Below are 18,252 nucleotides of genomic sequence, written 5' to 3'. Positions count from 1 at the left end.
TGGTCATTGTTGAGCTTCTGGAGGTGGCTCCCTTATTTTTAACAGCCTTTTATTCTTTGTTCTGTTTTGATTTTTATATTTTTAATGTATTTATTGACTGTTTTTAGCTTTGTTGTACGCCACCCAGAGTCATCTGTGGTGAGATGGGCAGCTATATAAATTGGTTTAATAAATAAATAAATGGATCGATAGATAATCCTATCACCACTGAAACAATTCCTTGTTGTTATTATCTGACATTGTTCTGTGATGGTCATTTATTGTATAGTATTTGCTTTATTTTTGTTGTCTTTATCAGTTTTATGATTTTATCAACCATAACATGTTTTAACAGGGTTTCCACTATTGTTTTATTGAAACTTATTAAAGTTCAATCACCCATGGGCCAATTATCAGCTGTGCTGGAAGGTTTGGGCTGGGAGCCGGCTCTGCTGGGAGGTTTGGCTATTGAAAGGATGGCCCGGAAGACGGGACGCCTATGGGCTGGCAGTGACGCTGGCGCTTGGGAGCCTGGAGACCAGAGAAAGGGCTGGAGGACGGACTGTGCCAGCACGATGTTGTGTTGGCCGCTTCTGGACCAGGTTGCCCCTGTTGTGCTTGTGGGCCTGGTGCTGGTCGGAGGAGTGGGCCAGAGGACGGGACTTGTTTCCAGCTCCGGTCGCGCTTGCTGTGTTTCCATTCCTCTGACTCCTGGCGTTTTTACCTCCATAGATTCTACAGCAGCTGGAATCTTCCACCTGCAGAGGCCAAACAGGACAATAGTACAAAGGTGGTTTGCCATTAGCTTCTTCTAAAGTGTTTTTTCAACTTTCCAGTCTAGGCTATGGTCCTGGTATTTTATGGCGGGAAGTGGTTTTTTTATGGGAAGTTGTATTGAAGTCTTGTAAATAGGTGCTACAGTATACCTTTAAAAAATGTTATGCCTCACTGGCCACTAGAGGGCAAAATGAGACCAAGGCTGCTTTTATGAAATTTTTACTGATGCTGTGAAATTAATCAGACTTGTAACATAGTGATTGTACAGAGTTTATTAGTTGAAAAGGTAAGTAGGATCTTCCAAAAAATGTGGTGTGTAATGTGCCTAATCAGAGTTCCACCCAACCAATCAGCTACACTCCTTTTCCAGGATTTTAATCCATTCCCTTCCCCATTTTCAGTATTTTCCTCCAGCTCAACTTCAGAAAGCTTAGTTCTCATGTTTCTCATTGGGTTGGGTTTTATTTTTTTAAAGAAGATTGACCCGTTAGGCTATTAGGCATTTCTTTTCCTGAAGGCCTTTTTTTAGGGGAAAAAAAACCTTTTGCAAACTGAGGTTTCACTCCATATGGTGATATGTGGCCTCCTTTTGAAGACATATTGGTGAAAAGACTTTGTATTGCCTCATTTAATGACCACAATTGGGACCAGCAACTTGGTAAGTGAAGCAGTTGCTAAGTGAAACCACAACTGTGCTTATGATACTACTTCAGCTTTCCTTTGCTTTATAGAGCTGTAATGGTTATAAATACAAGGATTAGTCGTAAAGTTACTTTTTCATCACTGTCGTAGCTATGAACAGTCACTAAACAAAGCGGTCACTAAATGAGGACTACCTGTATTATTTATTAAGCATTTGCAAGGTTTTCCCAGATGTATCTAAACAGCCTATCTTGCCAGTTCTTTAAACAATCCCCAAGAGGAGCCAACTGATTAGCTTCAAGGAAAGTGGATACCAGCAGTTTGCAGAGGAAATGGGTTTCTTCAGACTTATTAGATAATGTTAGTTCTTCTCCATCCCACCATACACCTCTTCTGCAGAAATTCAGCACTGCATTTGAGTCTAGTGTTTCTAATTTATTACTTCCTCTCATATGGTTAGCAGTTTCTGATAGCTCCAAGATGTATTTTAATGTATTTTAATTAAAGTGCTATAAACCTACTTTTGGAGCCCAGCTTGGTAGCAGCACTTTGTCAACCTTGCCTGATTTCAAAAAAATGAAGCTGAGTGGACCTGGATAGAATTTGGATGGAAATATCCAAAATTCTAATATCCAGAAATATCAGGGCTGTAGGCCAGACCGGGAACTTAAACAATTGGGCTCTTGTTTCTTTTTTGTCCACAACTAATTTTAAAAACTCATGACTGAAAATTTTTTGCCCACTGTGGATGCAGTCAGTTGGTGTGATATCCTTGTTGTACTGTGGCACATAAATCTGCAGCAGTAACTGTCAACCATCAATAATAACTCTAACCCATGGAGGGGGGGAGGAAGTGTGAGACAGCCCCAAGAAGCAAACGTAATTGATTGGTGTGCAAAACTCACTGGCAGGCCAAAAAGGATCAAAAGCCAAAAATTATCCATGAAGTCATACTATAGCAAGAGTGACTCAAAGAAGATCTCACCTATTAACCTATTTTTTGGTGTGTGCTAGCTGTTTTGATTATCCTGGCTGGATGGAAAACTGGGACATCAGACAAAGAGCAAAAAGAAGTAAGAGAAAAAGAGGGGGAAAAGGCTATTAATCACAAGAAAATTATTAAATACTTTTAAGTGAATACTAAATAGGTGAATATCTGAGATTCTCTCCCTGAAGAAAGGGGAATTAATGGTGGAGTCTGAGCACACTTCCCAATTGTCCTTTTCATTTTGTGAAGCTGGACAATATTCATATATTGTAGCCTACAAAGGCCACAGTAGTGTCCCACATCCTTCTCTAATTCATGTGATTGATTCTGTTCTTGAGCTATAAGTGGAGCACTTGGGAAGGTCCTGGACATCTCTAGTATGCAAATTAGAAATGGATTTAGGAGTAGACATTGGAGGTGACCATGACTATGTTCGAACAACACACTGAACCACAACCTACCAACTGTATTTTAACATAGCTTGTTATGAAAACTGAGTTGTGTTGCTAGTTTTTGCCTCTGAATATAGCATGAATCCAGAATGCTGGGTTATGGAGACATCTGCATGTGTGGGAACAAATGACAAAACAAGGGTTGTATTGTTATGATGTAAGCTGTACCACTTTTGTAGTGCATTATGTCACACACATATACATATGGGCAGGGCTCGTGGTGCAATGTTTGCAATGCTCATTTCATCATTTTGAGGAAGCCTTTGGATTCGGTGGACACCTCTGCTGAGTTGATTGAGTCAACTAAGTAAATAAATAAATCATGCCTTAGTTAACCATGGAAAAGCATCTTGTGTTTGGAAAGTACAGGGAACGCTAAGCTAAGCCAAGTATTTTCTGTCTTGCCACGGCATAACACGTTCCATGTAGATATTGAGACATGGTGGGGAGGCTGCCGATGACATGGCCCTGGCCCTGGCCCTGGCCCTGGCCCCACATTATTCTGTTTGGTTTGCCAAGTCCAGTGTTTCTCAACCTTGTTGATTTTAAGGTATGTGGACTTCAACTCCCAGAATTCCCCAGCCAGCATGGGGGAGTTGAAGTCCCCACACCTTAAAGTCGACAAGGTTGAGAAACATTGGCCAGGTCTGACCTGGGACCTCCTCCCCATCCAATAGCTCTTATTAATAAATAAATAAATAAATAAATAAATAAATAAATAAATAAAAAAAAGCATCCCAACAGGTTTTAATTGGGCATGCCCTGTGCTCTGCTTGGCAGGCTCTTCAAGGGGTGGGAATGAAGGGTGGGTTGAGTAAGGGAAAGCCCTCAACTGCTGTTGATGCATTCCTGTGAATTGGATCTCTATGGACATCAGTCCTTGACAGCCCAGCATGGCTGTGCATTAAGGAAGTTGTATGAAGGCAGGTCTCTGTGTGCCACCAGGTTTTCCTCCCCACCCTGGGACAGCATGGAAGCTGCTGTGGGGTGAGGCCAAACCATTTGCTCAGTCTTCCAGACTAATGATTCATCTCTGTTTATGAAACTGGAGATACTCTTGATCTGCGTGAACAGAACTGCATAAACATTTGTGGGGTGCTTTGTTTGGTTTGCATGGGAAGTTGCATGAGCTTCCATGAGAAGATGCAAAGAGTGAAGCAGCTGCCGTGACTGGTTATTTCTTTAAAATATACACACGTACATATTTCTTTTACAGCTGAAGCCACAAGGGAAGGGCAGGGAAGGGCAAGGGAAGGCAAGGCTGCACTCAGGGTCATCTCTGAATGAATACACAGCCTGGGGAATGTCGCCATCCCTTCTGGCTTGCCTCTGAGTTCCTGGCTGATCAGCCCCCCACCCACCACCTCTGCGGTTTCGAAAGAAGGAAGCCGTTCCCAGCTCGATTAAGAGTTCAGACTTGGAGACCATCGCCGGTTTTTGCTGTGCTGGTTAGACGTAACGATGAGGAACAGAAGGGAGGGAAGAAGGAGGGGACATCTTCCAGCTCGCCTCAGCTCAGTGTCGAAACTGTGGGGAAAAGGAAGGCGCGCGCACCGACAGGCCGAGCGCGCGCGCGCAAAGCCCTAAGCCGGAGGAGCAGGGAGTCGAAGCCGGAGCCGTCAGGTAAGGAAGGGCTGGGCGAAAGCTGGCCAGGCTCTCCTCCCCGGGGTTTCTCCACACCCCGCGCGCACACACAGAGCTTCTGGAGCTTGGCGTTTCAGTCGTCCTCCCCTTTTAGACGCCGTTTCTGGTTTGGGAGAAGTAGTTTGCCTTTGCAAGAAAGAAAGCGCTGAGGCTGCGGAGAATCTGGACGTGCTGCGCTTTGGGACGGGTGGGGTTGATTCCATCGATCGTTTTAGACTGGCGCATTGGCAGCCCTTCGTCCCAGGAGTGCTGGGCAGAGCTGATGGGGCCTGATCCCGTTAACCCCTCACCAGTTAGCTTTAGAGATCGGCTGGGCAGAAAAAACAAGGATGGGGATACTGTAGCTGAGAGGAGGGGCTGGTTTCAATGATTTTTAGCTGGCAAGAAGGCCAGATTTTTTTCTTTTTCGAGAAGTCAGATCTCTTGGCCCAGGGCTGAATCTTCCTCCAGCCAAATTGATTTCTCCATCTTCTGCGCTAGAGAAAAGCAGCTGTCAATTTATCCAAAGCGTGCAAAAGGCATTGGCACCCGGTGCTCTGCTGCTGCCAAAGGAGAAGTTTGCAAAGAAGCGATAAGGTGGCTTCCTCAAATGTAATGTGCAAATAAGTTGAGATCTGTAGCAATATATAGAAGAGCTTCTCTGGTTTAGAAACCATGTCAGAATGTCACAACTGACACCTCTGGTTAGCTCAGTTCCTAAAATCCATGGCATGCCAAGAACATCCCTTGTCTTAAAAGGAGGGAAGTAGTGGACACCAAGTATTTGACCAAGTTTCTCATGCACCTATATTATTATGACACTGAGAAAGAAGGAAAGTGTTACTAGCTAGTCTTATGATACCACGGTTAATTTTGACTGCATCCAAAAGCAGCCCGTTGAATTTTGCTTCATATCTTGCTGGTGCCCATGGCTGTTTTGCTTCAGCTAATGAAAACTGAAGTGTGGAGTGTGGGTGGCTCAGTTTGCCTAGCTTACAATGGGTTAAATGAGAGGCCTTCCCATTATCTATTTTGAGCTTCTTTGTTCTGTGGTCTGCCACACCACCACACACACACAAAGATACATTAAAAAGCAGGGACAATGGAGCTATTTTTACAAATACGGAGAGCACATTATCAGAAGAAAAGCAACTTTTCTTCCCTAGTGCTCTAAAGCAAATAAGTAAAAAATAACGGTATGGTCCTTCAAGCTTTTATATGTGGTTTTCATTTTTTGCTTTGGCCCAATTTGTAAGATGTGAGTCTGATCTAGAAAATGCTTTGATGAAGTAGTTAGCAGATAAGAAATGGTTCCTTGCTATTAGAATTCTGAGATCAGGCTTTGGTTTTTGAATTAATATTTTGCCTTTTCAGCAAAACAATGAATACATACATCTTCAGCTATTACTTAATTCAGTTCTGTGGACATTCTTGGATATTTACCAATATGATCATCAGATTCCTTTCATTTGGGGAAGGTAGGCCCATGCCATGCCTTTTTCTTTTTGCTAAAGCTTGTTGAGAAATAAGTTACATGATAACTAAAGTAGAGTTAACAGTGATACTGGCGTAGAAATTGGGGCTTGAGAAGTCTAAGACCCTTTTCACACATATACCATGTATGAGGTAAATTCCCCCCTCAGGAAAAAAAATTGAGAGAACCACTCTATTTACATTTTTATTCATTGAGAAGCTATTATAAAATCAAAAATAGTGACAGTAGAACTATAATATCAGTCCAAATGAGTTCTCTTATTGTTATTCTCAAAATAACAAACAGGAAACCATGGTTTATTTTTCAGTATCCACTTATCCCTCTGATGATGATTTCTTTGAATTCATGAGAAAAATGGCTATCAAAATGACAGGCACGACCAAACAATCAAAGTCCTGCCCCTTTTAAAAGTGTGTTGTTGTATGCATTGCACACATATAAAGAGTGGTGAGGTGAAGTGCCCCGTCACGCCTGCTGTTTTGACATTATTGGCACCCCCCCTTGCAGATTCCCCTGGAGAAGAAGATGCAGGCACTGTGGGCCCAATCATTTTTTTATTGCAATGTATGCTTCAGACCCTCATTTTAGACTTCCTGGTGTTGAACAGAGGACCAAAGGTGAATCATACATGTTAGCCTAAATGCAAATGCAGTTCACAGTTGGGACCAACCTACTTTTTGGCCTTATGCATTCAGATGGTTATGTGAAATAGGGGTGATTTCATCCCAATTCCTGGAAATGGGAAGATCCCAAAAAACAAAGAACCAGTACCAAAGGCTAGGGCAAGGATGCTCTAACTCTATAGTGTTAGACCCTGTAAATGATGAGCAAAGATGTGATCCCTTATGAATAAAACCAAACTATGAATAAAACTGGCATAATTGGCAGGTAGGTTTGACAAATGGCTAGATCCATGGGTTTAGCCATTTCTCAAAACTCATTCCAGGTTTTGCTCTCCACATAGATACAGTGGAACCTCGGGTTACGAACGCTTCTGTTAACGAACTTTTCGGGTTACAACCAGCTCCGGCCGCAAAATTTTGCTTCGGTTTGCGAACTACGCCTCAGGGTACGAACAGGATATGCGGCCATTTTCCCTCCCGTGACACGGTCCGTGGCCATTTTCCGCCCGACATGTGGCCCGTGGCCATTTTTCCGCCCCTGACACGTGGTCTGCGGCCATTTCCCCGCCCGACACGTGGTCCGCGGCCATTTTCCGCCCGACACGTGGTCAGCGGCCATTTTCCGCCCCTGACACGTGGTCCGCGGCCATTTTTCCGCCCCTGACTTGTGGTCGTAGGGAGGGGGACTCTCCCTCCAAGCAATAGCCGCCTCCCTGTCCTCCACGCCAGAACGGATTAACGGTAATTACATTGAACCTTGTGGGGAAATTTGCTTCGGGTTGTGACCAATTCGGGCTGCGACCAGAGTCATGGAACGAATTAAGTTCGTAACCCAAGGTACCACTGTAGGTAGGTAGATAGATAGATAGATAGATAGACAGACAGACAGACAGACAGACAGACAGACAGACAGACAGAAATGATATGTGGGAAAGACCTTGGGAGAATGGTCCCAGAGACACTGCCTAGGAAATTGTCAGATAAGAGACAACGTAGCCTGCAGCTGTTGCATTAGGTATATGATGGCATTCTGCAATTTAGTCATCTGTGCATCCACATGCTGTTGCAATATGTGCTGCCAGATGCTCGGCAGATAGTGGAGTCCCTTGAGGATTGGAGGCCATTCCCGAAATTCCACTCCTTGGAAGAGAATAGGAGACTTGCAAGATTGATGTCAACCTTACTGGGTAGACCAGACAAGAAAACGGACCAGATGAGCTAATTCTACTTTATTGTAAGGCTACATTAACAGAATCTTGCAAGTCTGAAAGTACAATTTCCCCCCTTTTTCCTTTACAGCTCAAGAAATTAGGGAGGGTCTCTTCTGAGCCTCTTGCCCTGCCCACTGTCCAGCTGTGGGCTATGCTGTCTCTTATCTGATCATTCCCTAGGCATACCAACACGCGCACATACACACACAAAACTGTGGACTAGAGAAATGGCTCGCTCCATGCGTGAACTAACAACATGGTTAAGACAGTACAATTCAACTTGCATGTTACAGTATAAATATAGAATTTGTATGTGTGTGTGTGTGCGTGCATGTGTACTTTTGGGGATTTCAGTTAGCCAAACCTGGACACTTTTCTAGGACATTCTGAATGGAAATCAGTTTAAAAAAAATGCTCCCATATTTCTGCAATACATGTTCACTGACCATGGTCAGTCTTAATTATGCAGGGATGGGTGGAAGAAAATTCTTCTCTTACATTTTTTGAACTTTGTACTTTTCATTATCTCTTTAGTCTCAGAGTCCTCGCAAGTCCCCTAATATCTTACCCTTGTGTGTAGATAGTGCTGTTTTAGTAAAATTATTATTCAGCATTACACTAGGCACTTCCAAGGAGGCCTGGCATCTGCCAGCAACCTTAGGCACAACTCTCATTGCAGTCAATACAGCAGCAAGATTAAACTAAGATTTTTCTTTAAAACTCAATTTTCTCCATGCAAATCTCCAGGCTTATGCAAATCTGAAGCAATTAGTACAGCTATTCCAGTAAAACTCAAACAATTAATCATCTAAGGATTGTTTAAACCTTTTAATTCCTAACACATTGCATATGCCCAAACCATTTAGCTTAATCAACTGATCAAAGCTGATTAAAGTCATTGGGAAAAGGGAGAGGTTATAAATAATTATAACAGAGTATTTGCTTCCTATAAAGTGAAAATGACATCAACCCAACCCAGCTAAAGTGAATCAGGGCCATGTTACATTAAATGCACATTAATCAAATGGATTAGAGTCCCAGTGAACAACAATTGCTGGGAGACCTGGGTCTGAAAACTCTATAGCTTTCTGGAAAAGCTTCTGGCCTATTTCTGGAACAACATGTGGAACTTATTACTCTGAGGAATGTATAACATTTTGCATCTGAAAAGGCAGGGGAAATTATCAGTCTATAATCAAGTATGGATATAGCAACAAATCAAGTCCAGCACAAGAACTGCATTGAATAATGCCCTAATTTTAATCGACCCTACATGAATACATCCTATATAAAACTGAACTAGATTAGAAGCCATAGCAGCACAAATGTAACTACATTGTTGGATAAAAGTGTTGGCAGGTTAACACAATGATCTGTTATCCAAAGAAAGAAAAAGAGAGAAGTATGCAAAAGCCAAATAACACCTTTAACCTTTTTTTTTTATGGGGGGGGGAGATAACTCAAGTTAAAATTTCCTGGATATTCAATTCATGAATTTGGACCTGAATTAATTTTCCACACTATCACCAAATTAAAACTGCCATGCGTTCCATGGGCCCATGTTACACAGATATGATTGCCACATTTCATCTGTTTTCCTCTGAAAATCTTGCAAAAAACTTTGCACAGTATTCTCTGGGCCAAAACATGCACAGAGGTAAAACAGGATTTATTATTTATGTACAGACAGGAAATCTTTGAAAACCTTTAGTACCAACTTTGGAAAATGGGCAAGTATTAACTTCCTGACCCCTTGATGGTCAGTGGGAACAGGGAAGACTGAGAAAGGGAGTGTCCTAAAATTCTAAGTCCGTGTTTTCCATTTTTCCTTTTGTGTCTGTAGATTCTGTTGCAGATACTTTCCATTCTATTGGACTTGTGATGCGTATCTGCCAGTTGGCATCTATACTAGAACTCCTACATATTTGGCTTGGCATTGAGAAGGATCAGTTTTTCCCAAGGTTCTTACAGGTATGGGCAAATTACCATCATATTCAAGAAGACCAGGGCTTTGACACTTGGAATTCAATCAGCTTTGGTTATTCTTATTGTTCATTGAAATCCCACAGCAAACATTTCTGGTGAAATAGAACCACCCCAACTTGGGAAGTCAATCACAGAAGGTTCATACATGACTGTTTATTCACTGTGTGAAAGCACATGTATTTGTGTGCAGGTCCGAGGTTATACCTGGAAGTTGCCTCGGATGTTTTTCACACATGCAGTTTATGTTGCCTTAACTGAAGAAATTAGGAGATGTTAGCTTTTTTTCCCCCCATTAATATGTGGGGAAAATACTTTGAATTGATGTCAATCACTCTGTAAAATGAGTTATCTAGGAATCCAGATATCTATATTGTGCATTCTAGTGTCATATCCAAAGAGGGCGATTGCTTACTGCCCCTCAAAGGCATGTAAGTGCCAGTTGCGTATGGATTTCAGGTTACACATCTTCTCACGTAGCTTAGTTCCTGTCCTTGGATCAGGGAGAGGGAACCTCTACTCCCTGCAGATATTGCTGGACTCTGGTTCCCATCATACCTAACTACTGAACGAGCTAAGATTAGCAAGGAATCATCCAGTCAGCTTTTGGGTGTTTCAGACCTTGTTTTTGCCAGCCTTGCTTCCAGCATTATAATCACACCAACACACTACAGCCAAATCATTCAGGCTTTTGGTGTAATATTCAGATGTTTTGAATCATATAATAAAATAAGACACGATGTGTGCAACTTTGGCCACTGCTGCAATAAGCCACTGGTTATTGTGTATACCTTCAAATTATCCCGAAAGTCCTGGCTAAACAACACAGTGCTTAATTACAGTGATCAAATCCTACCAGGAAGGAACACATAACAGGGTATCCATTCCAATACCAATTATCTGAGCAAAAATGGAGGAAGAATAATGCATCTAACACTGTGCAATTACTGCTGTCTTCCTGAGGCCTTTTTCTGTCAAGCAACAGGTTGCCTGGAGGGCACAGTTCCCTTTTCCTAGAGGTCCTAATTGAGCTAGGTGCCCATAGCTGCATACAATTAAGTCACGGGTTGCATATGGCCTAGAGGCCACAGGTTACCCACCTCTGCCCTGAATCAAATCAAAATAGCACTCAGAAAATAGTTGGTTTGCAAACTCTCTATTTTGAGTCTCAAAAGACCCATGCAAAAGGAAAAGGGCATGAGTCAGTTTCAAAAAATAGAAATTGTAGTAATTTTTTTTAGAAAAATAGGTTAACTGGTGACTTAAAAAGAAAGGAAAGGGAGAAAAGAAAATTAACTAGAATGAAGATAGGTTTTGCATTCCTTCAATAGAATTAGAATTTGAGAAACTGAATTTAGAGGACCAATAAGAAAGATACAATAATCAATATTCCACACAAATGCTAGAATTTGCTGTTTTTCTTTAGCATGAAGATTACATCCCTCAGAATTGATTGCTTACATTTATTATTATATTAATTATGTGCTATTAATTGATTTAATATCCGGTGTTGCACAGACTAAACCACAAAATAGTACCTGAGAAATCTGAATGTTTGGTTAGAAATTGGGAGTTCATGTATGAAGGTGAAAGGAATTCAAGAACAATAGTATAAACGAAAAAGAAGACATCCATGTGTATATTTTATAAAAGAGCGGCATGCATGGGTTTTCAGTTTCTGATACTTGATCATAGAAGACAGGACATGGACATTTGGATTTCAAATTTCAGTCTGACTTTAAAAAAAATGAAAGCCAACAGTGTGAATATGAAAACGTGCAATTTCAAAAAATAATCTACAAGTAGTCCTTATTTAGCAACCACAATTGGGACTGGTAGCATCATTAAGTGAAGAGGTCATTAAGAGGGAAATCATGTGACTGCAACTGTGCTTTCCTTTTCCCCATACCCTCGCCCTAGCATGGTGCTGGGATAGCTGACTCAAAACTGACAAGATTAATCAGTTTCACACCTAGGCTTTTGTCTGCCTCCTAGCCACTCTCCCACCCTTTGGAATGCTCACCCCGGCGCCGGGATAATTAGCAAGAAGGGGATTGTTTTTATTTATATTCCTTGGAGAGGAAGGGATTACAAGAGAGTAAGCAGGCACACAATGGGGAACACACATCAAAAGGCATGTGGTGGTGCCAGCAGCAGGGCTGGGAGCTGTGAACGTGCTGTGCCCCATGCATTCTCCCCCGTGGGCCTGGTTACTCTTCCTCTCCAAAAGAAAAACAACAGATCACGCACAGGACAATGTAAACTGACTGTAATGGCGATCACATGATTGAGGGATGCTGTGAAGGTCATAAATGCGGGCATTGGTTATAAAGTTATTTTTTCAGCACCATCATAACCTAAAAGAGTCGCCGATGAGGCAGCTGGTAAGCAAGGACTATCTGTATATTGTTTCAATCTAAAGAACTCATCCAACCTAGGAAATCTTGCTTCTGGCAAAAGCTGAACAAGTCAGCAAAATGTCAAATGATAAAATGTTCCGTTAATTTCTCTTTGAATATCTAACTGACATGCGATTACAGTAATATGGTGTATTGAAATACCTGAAGAATTGAAATGGCAGAACTATTGAGGAGACTTGCTGTGATGTATGTATGTATGTATGTATGTATGTATGTATGTATGTATATTCTGTAAAAAATCTCAAAGATCCTCTGGGATTTTTTTTGCCATATTTCATTACACTGGAAATAATATTTTTATATGTTCCTCCATCAAATAAGATACTACAGGTATTTTCTTTTCAAGAAAGATAAGAGTGGAAAACTTGAGGGAATATACTTTCAGTCTGCAGTTATTAGTTGGTTTGGATGTCATGATAAATCTCCTGGCTAGTCATGAAAGGAATAAGATGGATGAACCTCCAATTAGTGTGCTCATTCCATTTGTCTCATCCAGCACAAGTGAGAAGAGATTACAGGTAGTCCTTGCTTAGTGACCAAAATTGGGACTGGCAACTTGGTCGTTAACTGAAGTAGTTGCTAAGTGAAACATCATGATTTTACAATCTTACTTCAGCTTTCCTTCGCTTTACAAACCTGCAAAGGTCATAAATGCGAGGATTGGTCACAAAGTTACTTTTTCATAATTGTCTTAACTGCAAATGGTCGGTAAACCAGGCAGTCATTAAATGAGGACTACCTATACATTTGCATTTTGGTTAACTACAGATTAGTGCTTTGTTTCAGTTCTAATCTGTAGCTAAACTTAATTCTGGCTTGCATAAAATAAGTCACCCTCAAACTGTGATAATTTATTCAAAGGTAGTACAAACCTGCTACCCATTTTTTTTAATGGCAACTGCATTGTTTGGAAATCTAGTGAGTAGGCAAATCATATCAATAATACTTATTAATGGAGTCTACTTTGCAAACTACAGTATTGCGTTTCCCAAGTAAGATAGCAGAAGCATTATCTTGACATTAAAATACAGAATTTAGTGGGAAAAGTATATTTTATTACTTTAGTGCATCTTATGCTGTACTTCTGCAGCTGTGTTTACATGATACTCTGATTAGGCAAACAGTGTTTAGTTTAGTGTGGTGTGTGAATCCAGCCTCTGCACTTATCAATATGTCAAGCCTGAAAATTAGGGTGAGTAAATAGCTTAGTTAACCAGAGGACATATGCCATACAAATACAGCCTGCTTGTCTTCTATGATGCAATCTTTAACATAATTGAAAATAGTATCACCCGTAGCCACTTTTATCACATTTATTTATTTATTATTACAATTATATGCCGCCCATCTCCCCCAGAGGGTGACTCAGTCCAAAGAGAAGGAACTGAGGAAGAAATAAACTATTTTATTTTTTCCAGATCACAGAAAGAATTGTCATCTTATTTGTTGCAATAGCAAGTCAAGAAGAAGTTCAAGGGAAATACATTGTATGTGTCTTATTTTTCCTTTGGAGTTGCATTGATGTCATCAGGTGAGAATTTAATGCCACTCCTTTGGACACATAGCCAAGAAGTTTCCCATATCTACCTTCTCTGCATGGAATTCACTGTTATTATCTGGGAGGCTTCCTTTGCAACATAGCACAAAAGATAAGGATATACATTCTCTTACCCATATACATTTAACCTTTCTAGTTATAGATGACATATTGTACTCTTTTATACAGTAATATAAATAGAAGACAATACTCAGACTATTAGAATCCAAGATTTTGATAATATTAGAATATACAGAAGATCAGAATACTGTAAACACATATGAATGAAATTAGTTGCTTTTGGGCTCTGTTAATTCTCTGCAGTGAGGCAACAGTAAGACATTGAATGATTCAGTGAGCAAAAATGTAAGCAAACTAGTTTGTTGAGGTTCCTGCAATTTATTGGAGTCAATAAAAAACATAAGGACAGTACTGGCTAATTCTGATTTCTGTGAAACCTAGCAAATGTTAAAAAGTTGACTAATCAAATAATCCTTCCCCAAACTGGGGACAAATCTCCTTCAGCAGGATTCAACTACAAACACTGATCATTTCCAGTAGCACAGCTTTCTGAGTTGGAACAATAGCAGTCATAGCATAACACAACTGCAGAGAAGCTGGGTAGTGAAGGCTGTGTGGGACTCATCTCCCCATAGAAATCCAGTACAAATCGTAATGATATCATATACATTATTTATATCATGACACAACTCACATGTCACAACTCCTCCCACCCCGCTCTCTATTTTTCCTTCTAGATACACATACTGCATATTATTGGAGACAGGGATATACTTTCAAGGACTAACTTGGCTCTACCATTCACTGTGGATTCCTTTCTATCCTCTCTTGGTTTTGGCTCAAGGTAAGTGGAGGAGGAGGCTATCATTTCTGAAACTGCAATTCTGTACAGGTAGTCCTTGCTTAATGACCCTAATTGGGATTGGAATTTCCATCACTGAGCAAAGTGGTCATTAGGTGAAATATGATGTGACTGCACTGCTTAGCAACGGCAGTTCCAGTAGCAGTCATTAGTCGAGGACCATACTGTTGTTACGCGAGGACCTCACGCTTCTCCTGCCCTGCTGTGCTTGCCTCCATTTCAACTCCCCTCACCTGCCTATCTCCCCCCTCATCTCTGCCCTTTTGGCCAAAGGGCCAGCAGCTGTCTCAGCCAGGCACATCTCAACAGTGGGAAGAAGAAGATGGCGAAGGTCAGCTGGGGGCGGTAGGGGTAGGTGGTGGCAGCGGAGTACAGGGCGGCCAAAAGGTCAGAGATGGGGGAGATAGGTGGGTGGGAGGAGTTGAAGCGCACACTGTGATTGTAAATGCAGGTGGGCTGCCAAGCACCCAAATTCCAATCACATGACCACAGGGGTGCTGCAACAGCTATAACTTTGAGGACCAGTCATAACTACCATTTGTTCAGCACCACTGTAACTTTGAATGGTTGCTGAACGAATGGTTGTTAAGCGAGGACTACCTATACATATTTAACTAGGAGTAAGTTTCATTGGAACATTCTTCTAAGTAGACATCTATGGGATGGTAGAATGTATTTAGTATTTACAATAGGATAAATATGACGACTCTCCATAAGAAAATATTTCCAGTGAGGAGTCACATGCCTTGCATGGCACTGGGAAACTTTCCATTTTCAAATACTATATATCACCAATTGTTTCAAAAGTTGGTAACGTTTTTCCTGTCATGCTGCCTCTTGGAAAAATGCAAAAATCTGCTTCTCTGAAACAACATGGGATAAGGCTACATATCACAAGAGTAATCTTTCAAATCAGCTTCAGTTCTTTAGGGTAGAAGAAAGGAGGACTTATGGTCCTCCAGGTGTGCTGAACCATAACTCCCAGCATCTGTAACTATTGGCTATGCTGGATAAGGCTGATGAAAACTGGGATCCAACATATTCCAGAGGTTACCCATTTCTGCTCTTGAATGAAAACTCTAATCTCTAGTCCTAGCTGAAGCACGAGCCTAACCTACATCCAGATGAATTGAATGTATTATGCAGAATTGAGGTGCTAAAACATTTTTGCATGTTTAGAATTTTTCACTTGACTGATTTTTCTTCTTTCTTCCCCCCCCCAGCATTCGCCATATATGAATCATTGCCTCACTTTGAAACCTCAGGCACTTACTCCATCCGAATACTCTTTCCATTTGATCTAACTATTTACTTTCCCTATGTACTGAAAATGTACATGGCAATATTATTTGGCGGTAAGCTTTTTATTTCTTAGCAAATACACCAGAGAAGATACTCTGTAATGGATTGGCAGGACTGGGAACTACACTCCAATCCCTCACTGGGGCCCGATTGGTACAGGAAGTTCTGTGTACACACAGCCCTCCTCTCTCTTATACCAGTGTAGGACCTATAGATATTCAGCCCAGTTACATCAGATCCCTAGACAAATTATACACTTACTATGGAGCAGCTATAAACAGATGGGTACAATATAGTATAAATGCAAAGCCCTCATCAGCCACATTGTGTTTCCCACAGATACTGGATCCCAAATAGAAATATCCTTACCTATTTGTTGATTTAAATGACAGTGTATTGCTTAATTGTCAGAAGTGGGCCACTCTGCCATTTTGTTTGTCCAGCTATTTGGATATATGTATGCTTACTGTACGCTTCACATGTACAGCGAAGCAGAACACAAATGAATATTGCCCAAGCATATCTGAGTGGTCAAAGGGAATGAGGGAAACCTTGTCATGTTCCTTGATGGTTCTTCTCCTAACAGCATTTCAAAGCAATTTTCAGCCTATTTCCTCCTTCATTTTAGCATTCCTAGTACGGATTTTAGTTTTTCCTGCAGATATTAAGCAACAGGAAACGAGGAATCTTGAGGGACTAAGCAGAGATCCCTGTGGCCTACTGAGTCACAAAAATGTGCTAAATTAGTTTAAAAATATAATATAAGCTGCTGTGGGTTAAATAAATAAATTCATTCATTTTCAATTAAATACATTTGATCAAGTTTAAGGTATGAGAATCTGGGAGAGGGACTGAATTATTTTATAAGAATAATGCCATTGCATACTTTATGTTTCTTTTTTTCTTTCTTGTATTTAAAGCATGCTGTGGTTTGGGTTTAGGTACATACTTCATTGTTCAATACCTTTATATGGAACGGAAGACTCATCTAGGAAGTTACAACATCAAAGAGAAAAGAAGCTAACTCATATTTTCGGTGGGGAATGACAAATTTTACCTCCTATGAAACAGCCTTTGTGACAATTATCAATATACCAAGAGCTAGTCATCTGGAGATTTCAAGCTTAAAAAGCACACTACACTTTCTTGGCAATTAGATTGCTGCACACAGACTTTGTATACAGAGGCACACAAGGCAGAATCACAATAATTTCTTGATTGCTTAAACACACTTTCAGTAGCTTTCCCATTGTTTTCAGTGAAATGCAAAAGCTACTTGCTCTATTGCAGTTAATGAGAACATTACCTCATTTAAAAGCCAGGATATTATGTACATGCGTGTGTGTATATCCACACTGGAGAATTCTTTTAAAGTTGTCTAGGATGTGTTCACTGCTTCTAGCACTGCCACAAAACAAAACAAAGAATCACAATTACCTTGTTGCAACCTACTTTTTTGTCAGTTGGTGCCTTTGAAGCAATATGACATGAAAACCAGGCAGAAAAGTAGAACAAAATGGTTTGATAGCAATAGTTAACTTTTTAAAAAGTAGGATATATGTTCTGGGCATTTTGTGTGCACCTGAAATTTTGATTAAGCATCTGGTGATATGTTGCAAGTCATAAAATATGTCCATTTGGGTACAGATGCAGGAGTGGGCATTCCATAACCCATGAACCTCATACATCCCCCAAGTCTGTATTTTGCTATTCTGGCGCTTCTTGGGATCATGCCATTGAGATTTGATGGCAAAAAGCTGGTTGTCAGCCAAATGATTTTAAATATCTTTTAAAAACTGTTTAAGATTTTTTAAAATAGGCACACTAAGCTTTTCAAAGTCTTAAAACTTTTATTTCATGTAGCCTCATTCTTTTCCCCAATCAGCCACATCCCTGTTATGCTGAGGTGTTGAAAAAATATTTTTAAAATGGCACTCACCCCTGTGTTAAAGTATGTGTGAATTGTACTTTATGATTAGATTTTATATTACAGTAGCAACATTTTTGAAAGTCCTCCAAACCTTGACATTGATTTTCAGAGATTGCCCTCCCCTTGAGACTCCTTTTTAATCTACTTTTTGCTTGGGGAATGTTCCCCTCTCTTGTTCCATATTTACACCTCATTTCAGAAATGAAATAACCAAAGACACTTGTAGGAAGAAAAAAATATGCTGAAACGAGTGGAGATTTTAGAGAGATAGAAATATTGAAATTCAAAACATCGGGGGGTGGGGGTAATAGGTTGAGAAACCTTGATATTAACCAGGTACACAAACCAGATGTTTTTATATGCATGTTGTTGGATCAAATTCCAACATACCTCCATCAGTGCTTCTG

At 40.6% G+C, this 18,252-nt stretch overlaps 1 protein-coding gene across 5 annotated transcripts; it reads left to right on the top strand.

Moving 5' to 3' along the window:
- Positions 1-4,076: 4,076 nt before the first annotated feature.
- On the top strand, positions 4,077-16,994 carry HACD4 (3-hydroxyacyl-CoA dehydratase 4). Of its 5 annotated transcripts, none has more exons than XM_007424947.4 (7): positions 4,343-4,461; positions 5,836-5,939; positions 9,634-9,761; positions 13,612-13,724; positions 14,489-14,595; positions 15,837-15,968; positions 16,857-16,994. In XM_007424947.4, exons 2-7 carry the CDS (start codon positions 5,843-5,845, stop codon positions 16,937-16,939), a joined length of 660 nt encoding a protein of 219 aa, XP_007425009.1. In that variant the 5' UTR covers positions 4,343-4,461; positions 5,836-5,842; the 3' UTR covers positions 16,940-16,994. The 5 variants fall into 5 exon arrangements, with proteins under 5 accessions (XP_087986432.1, XP_025020372.1, XP_025020373.1 ...); XM_025164606.2 differs by having other exon boundaries at positions 16,836-16,980; XM_025164604.2 differs by lacking the exon at positions 5,836-5,939 and having other exon boundaries at positions 4,081-4,461; positions 16,836-16,980.
- Positions 16,995-18,252: the final 1,258 nt, after the last annotated feature.

Source organism: Python bivittatus, unplaced genomic scaffold (assembly GCF_059951505.1).
Source record: "Python bivittatus isolate LINGU-HERP-01145 unplaced genomic scaffold, Pbiv_v1 ctg000850_np1212, whole genome shotgun sequence".
NCBI classification, from domain to species: domain Eukaryota; kingdom Metazoa; phylum Chordata; class Lepidosauria; order Squamata; family Pythonidae; genus Python; species Python bivittatus.
The sequence above is the reverse complement of the archived record's forward strand: the minus strand, read 5'-3'. Positions and strand labels throughout refer to the sequence as shown.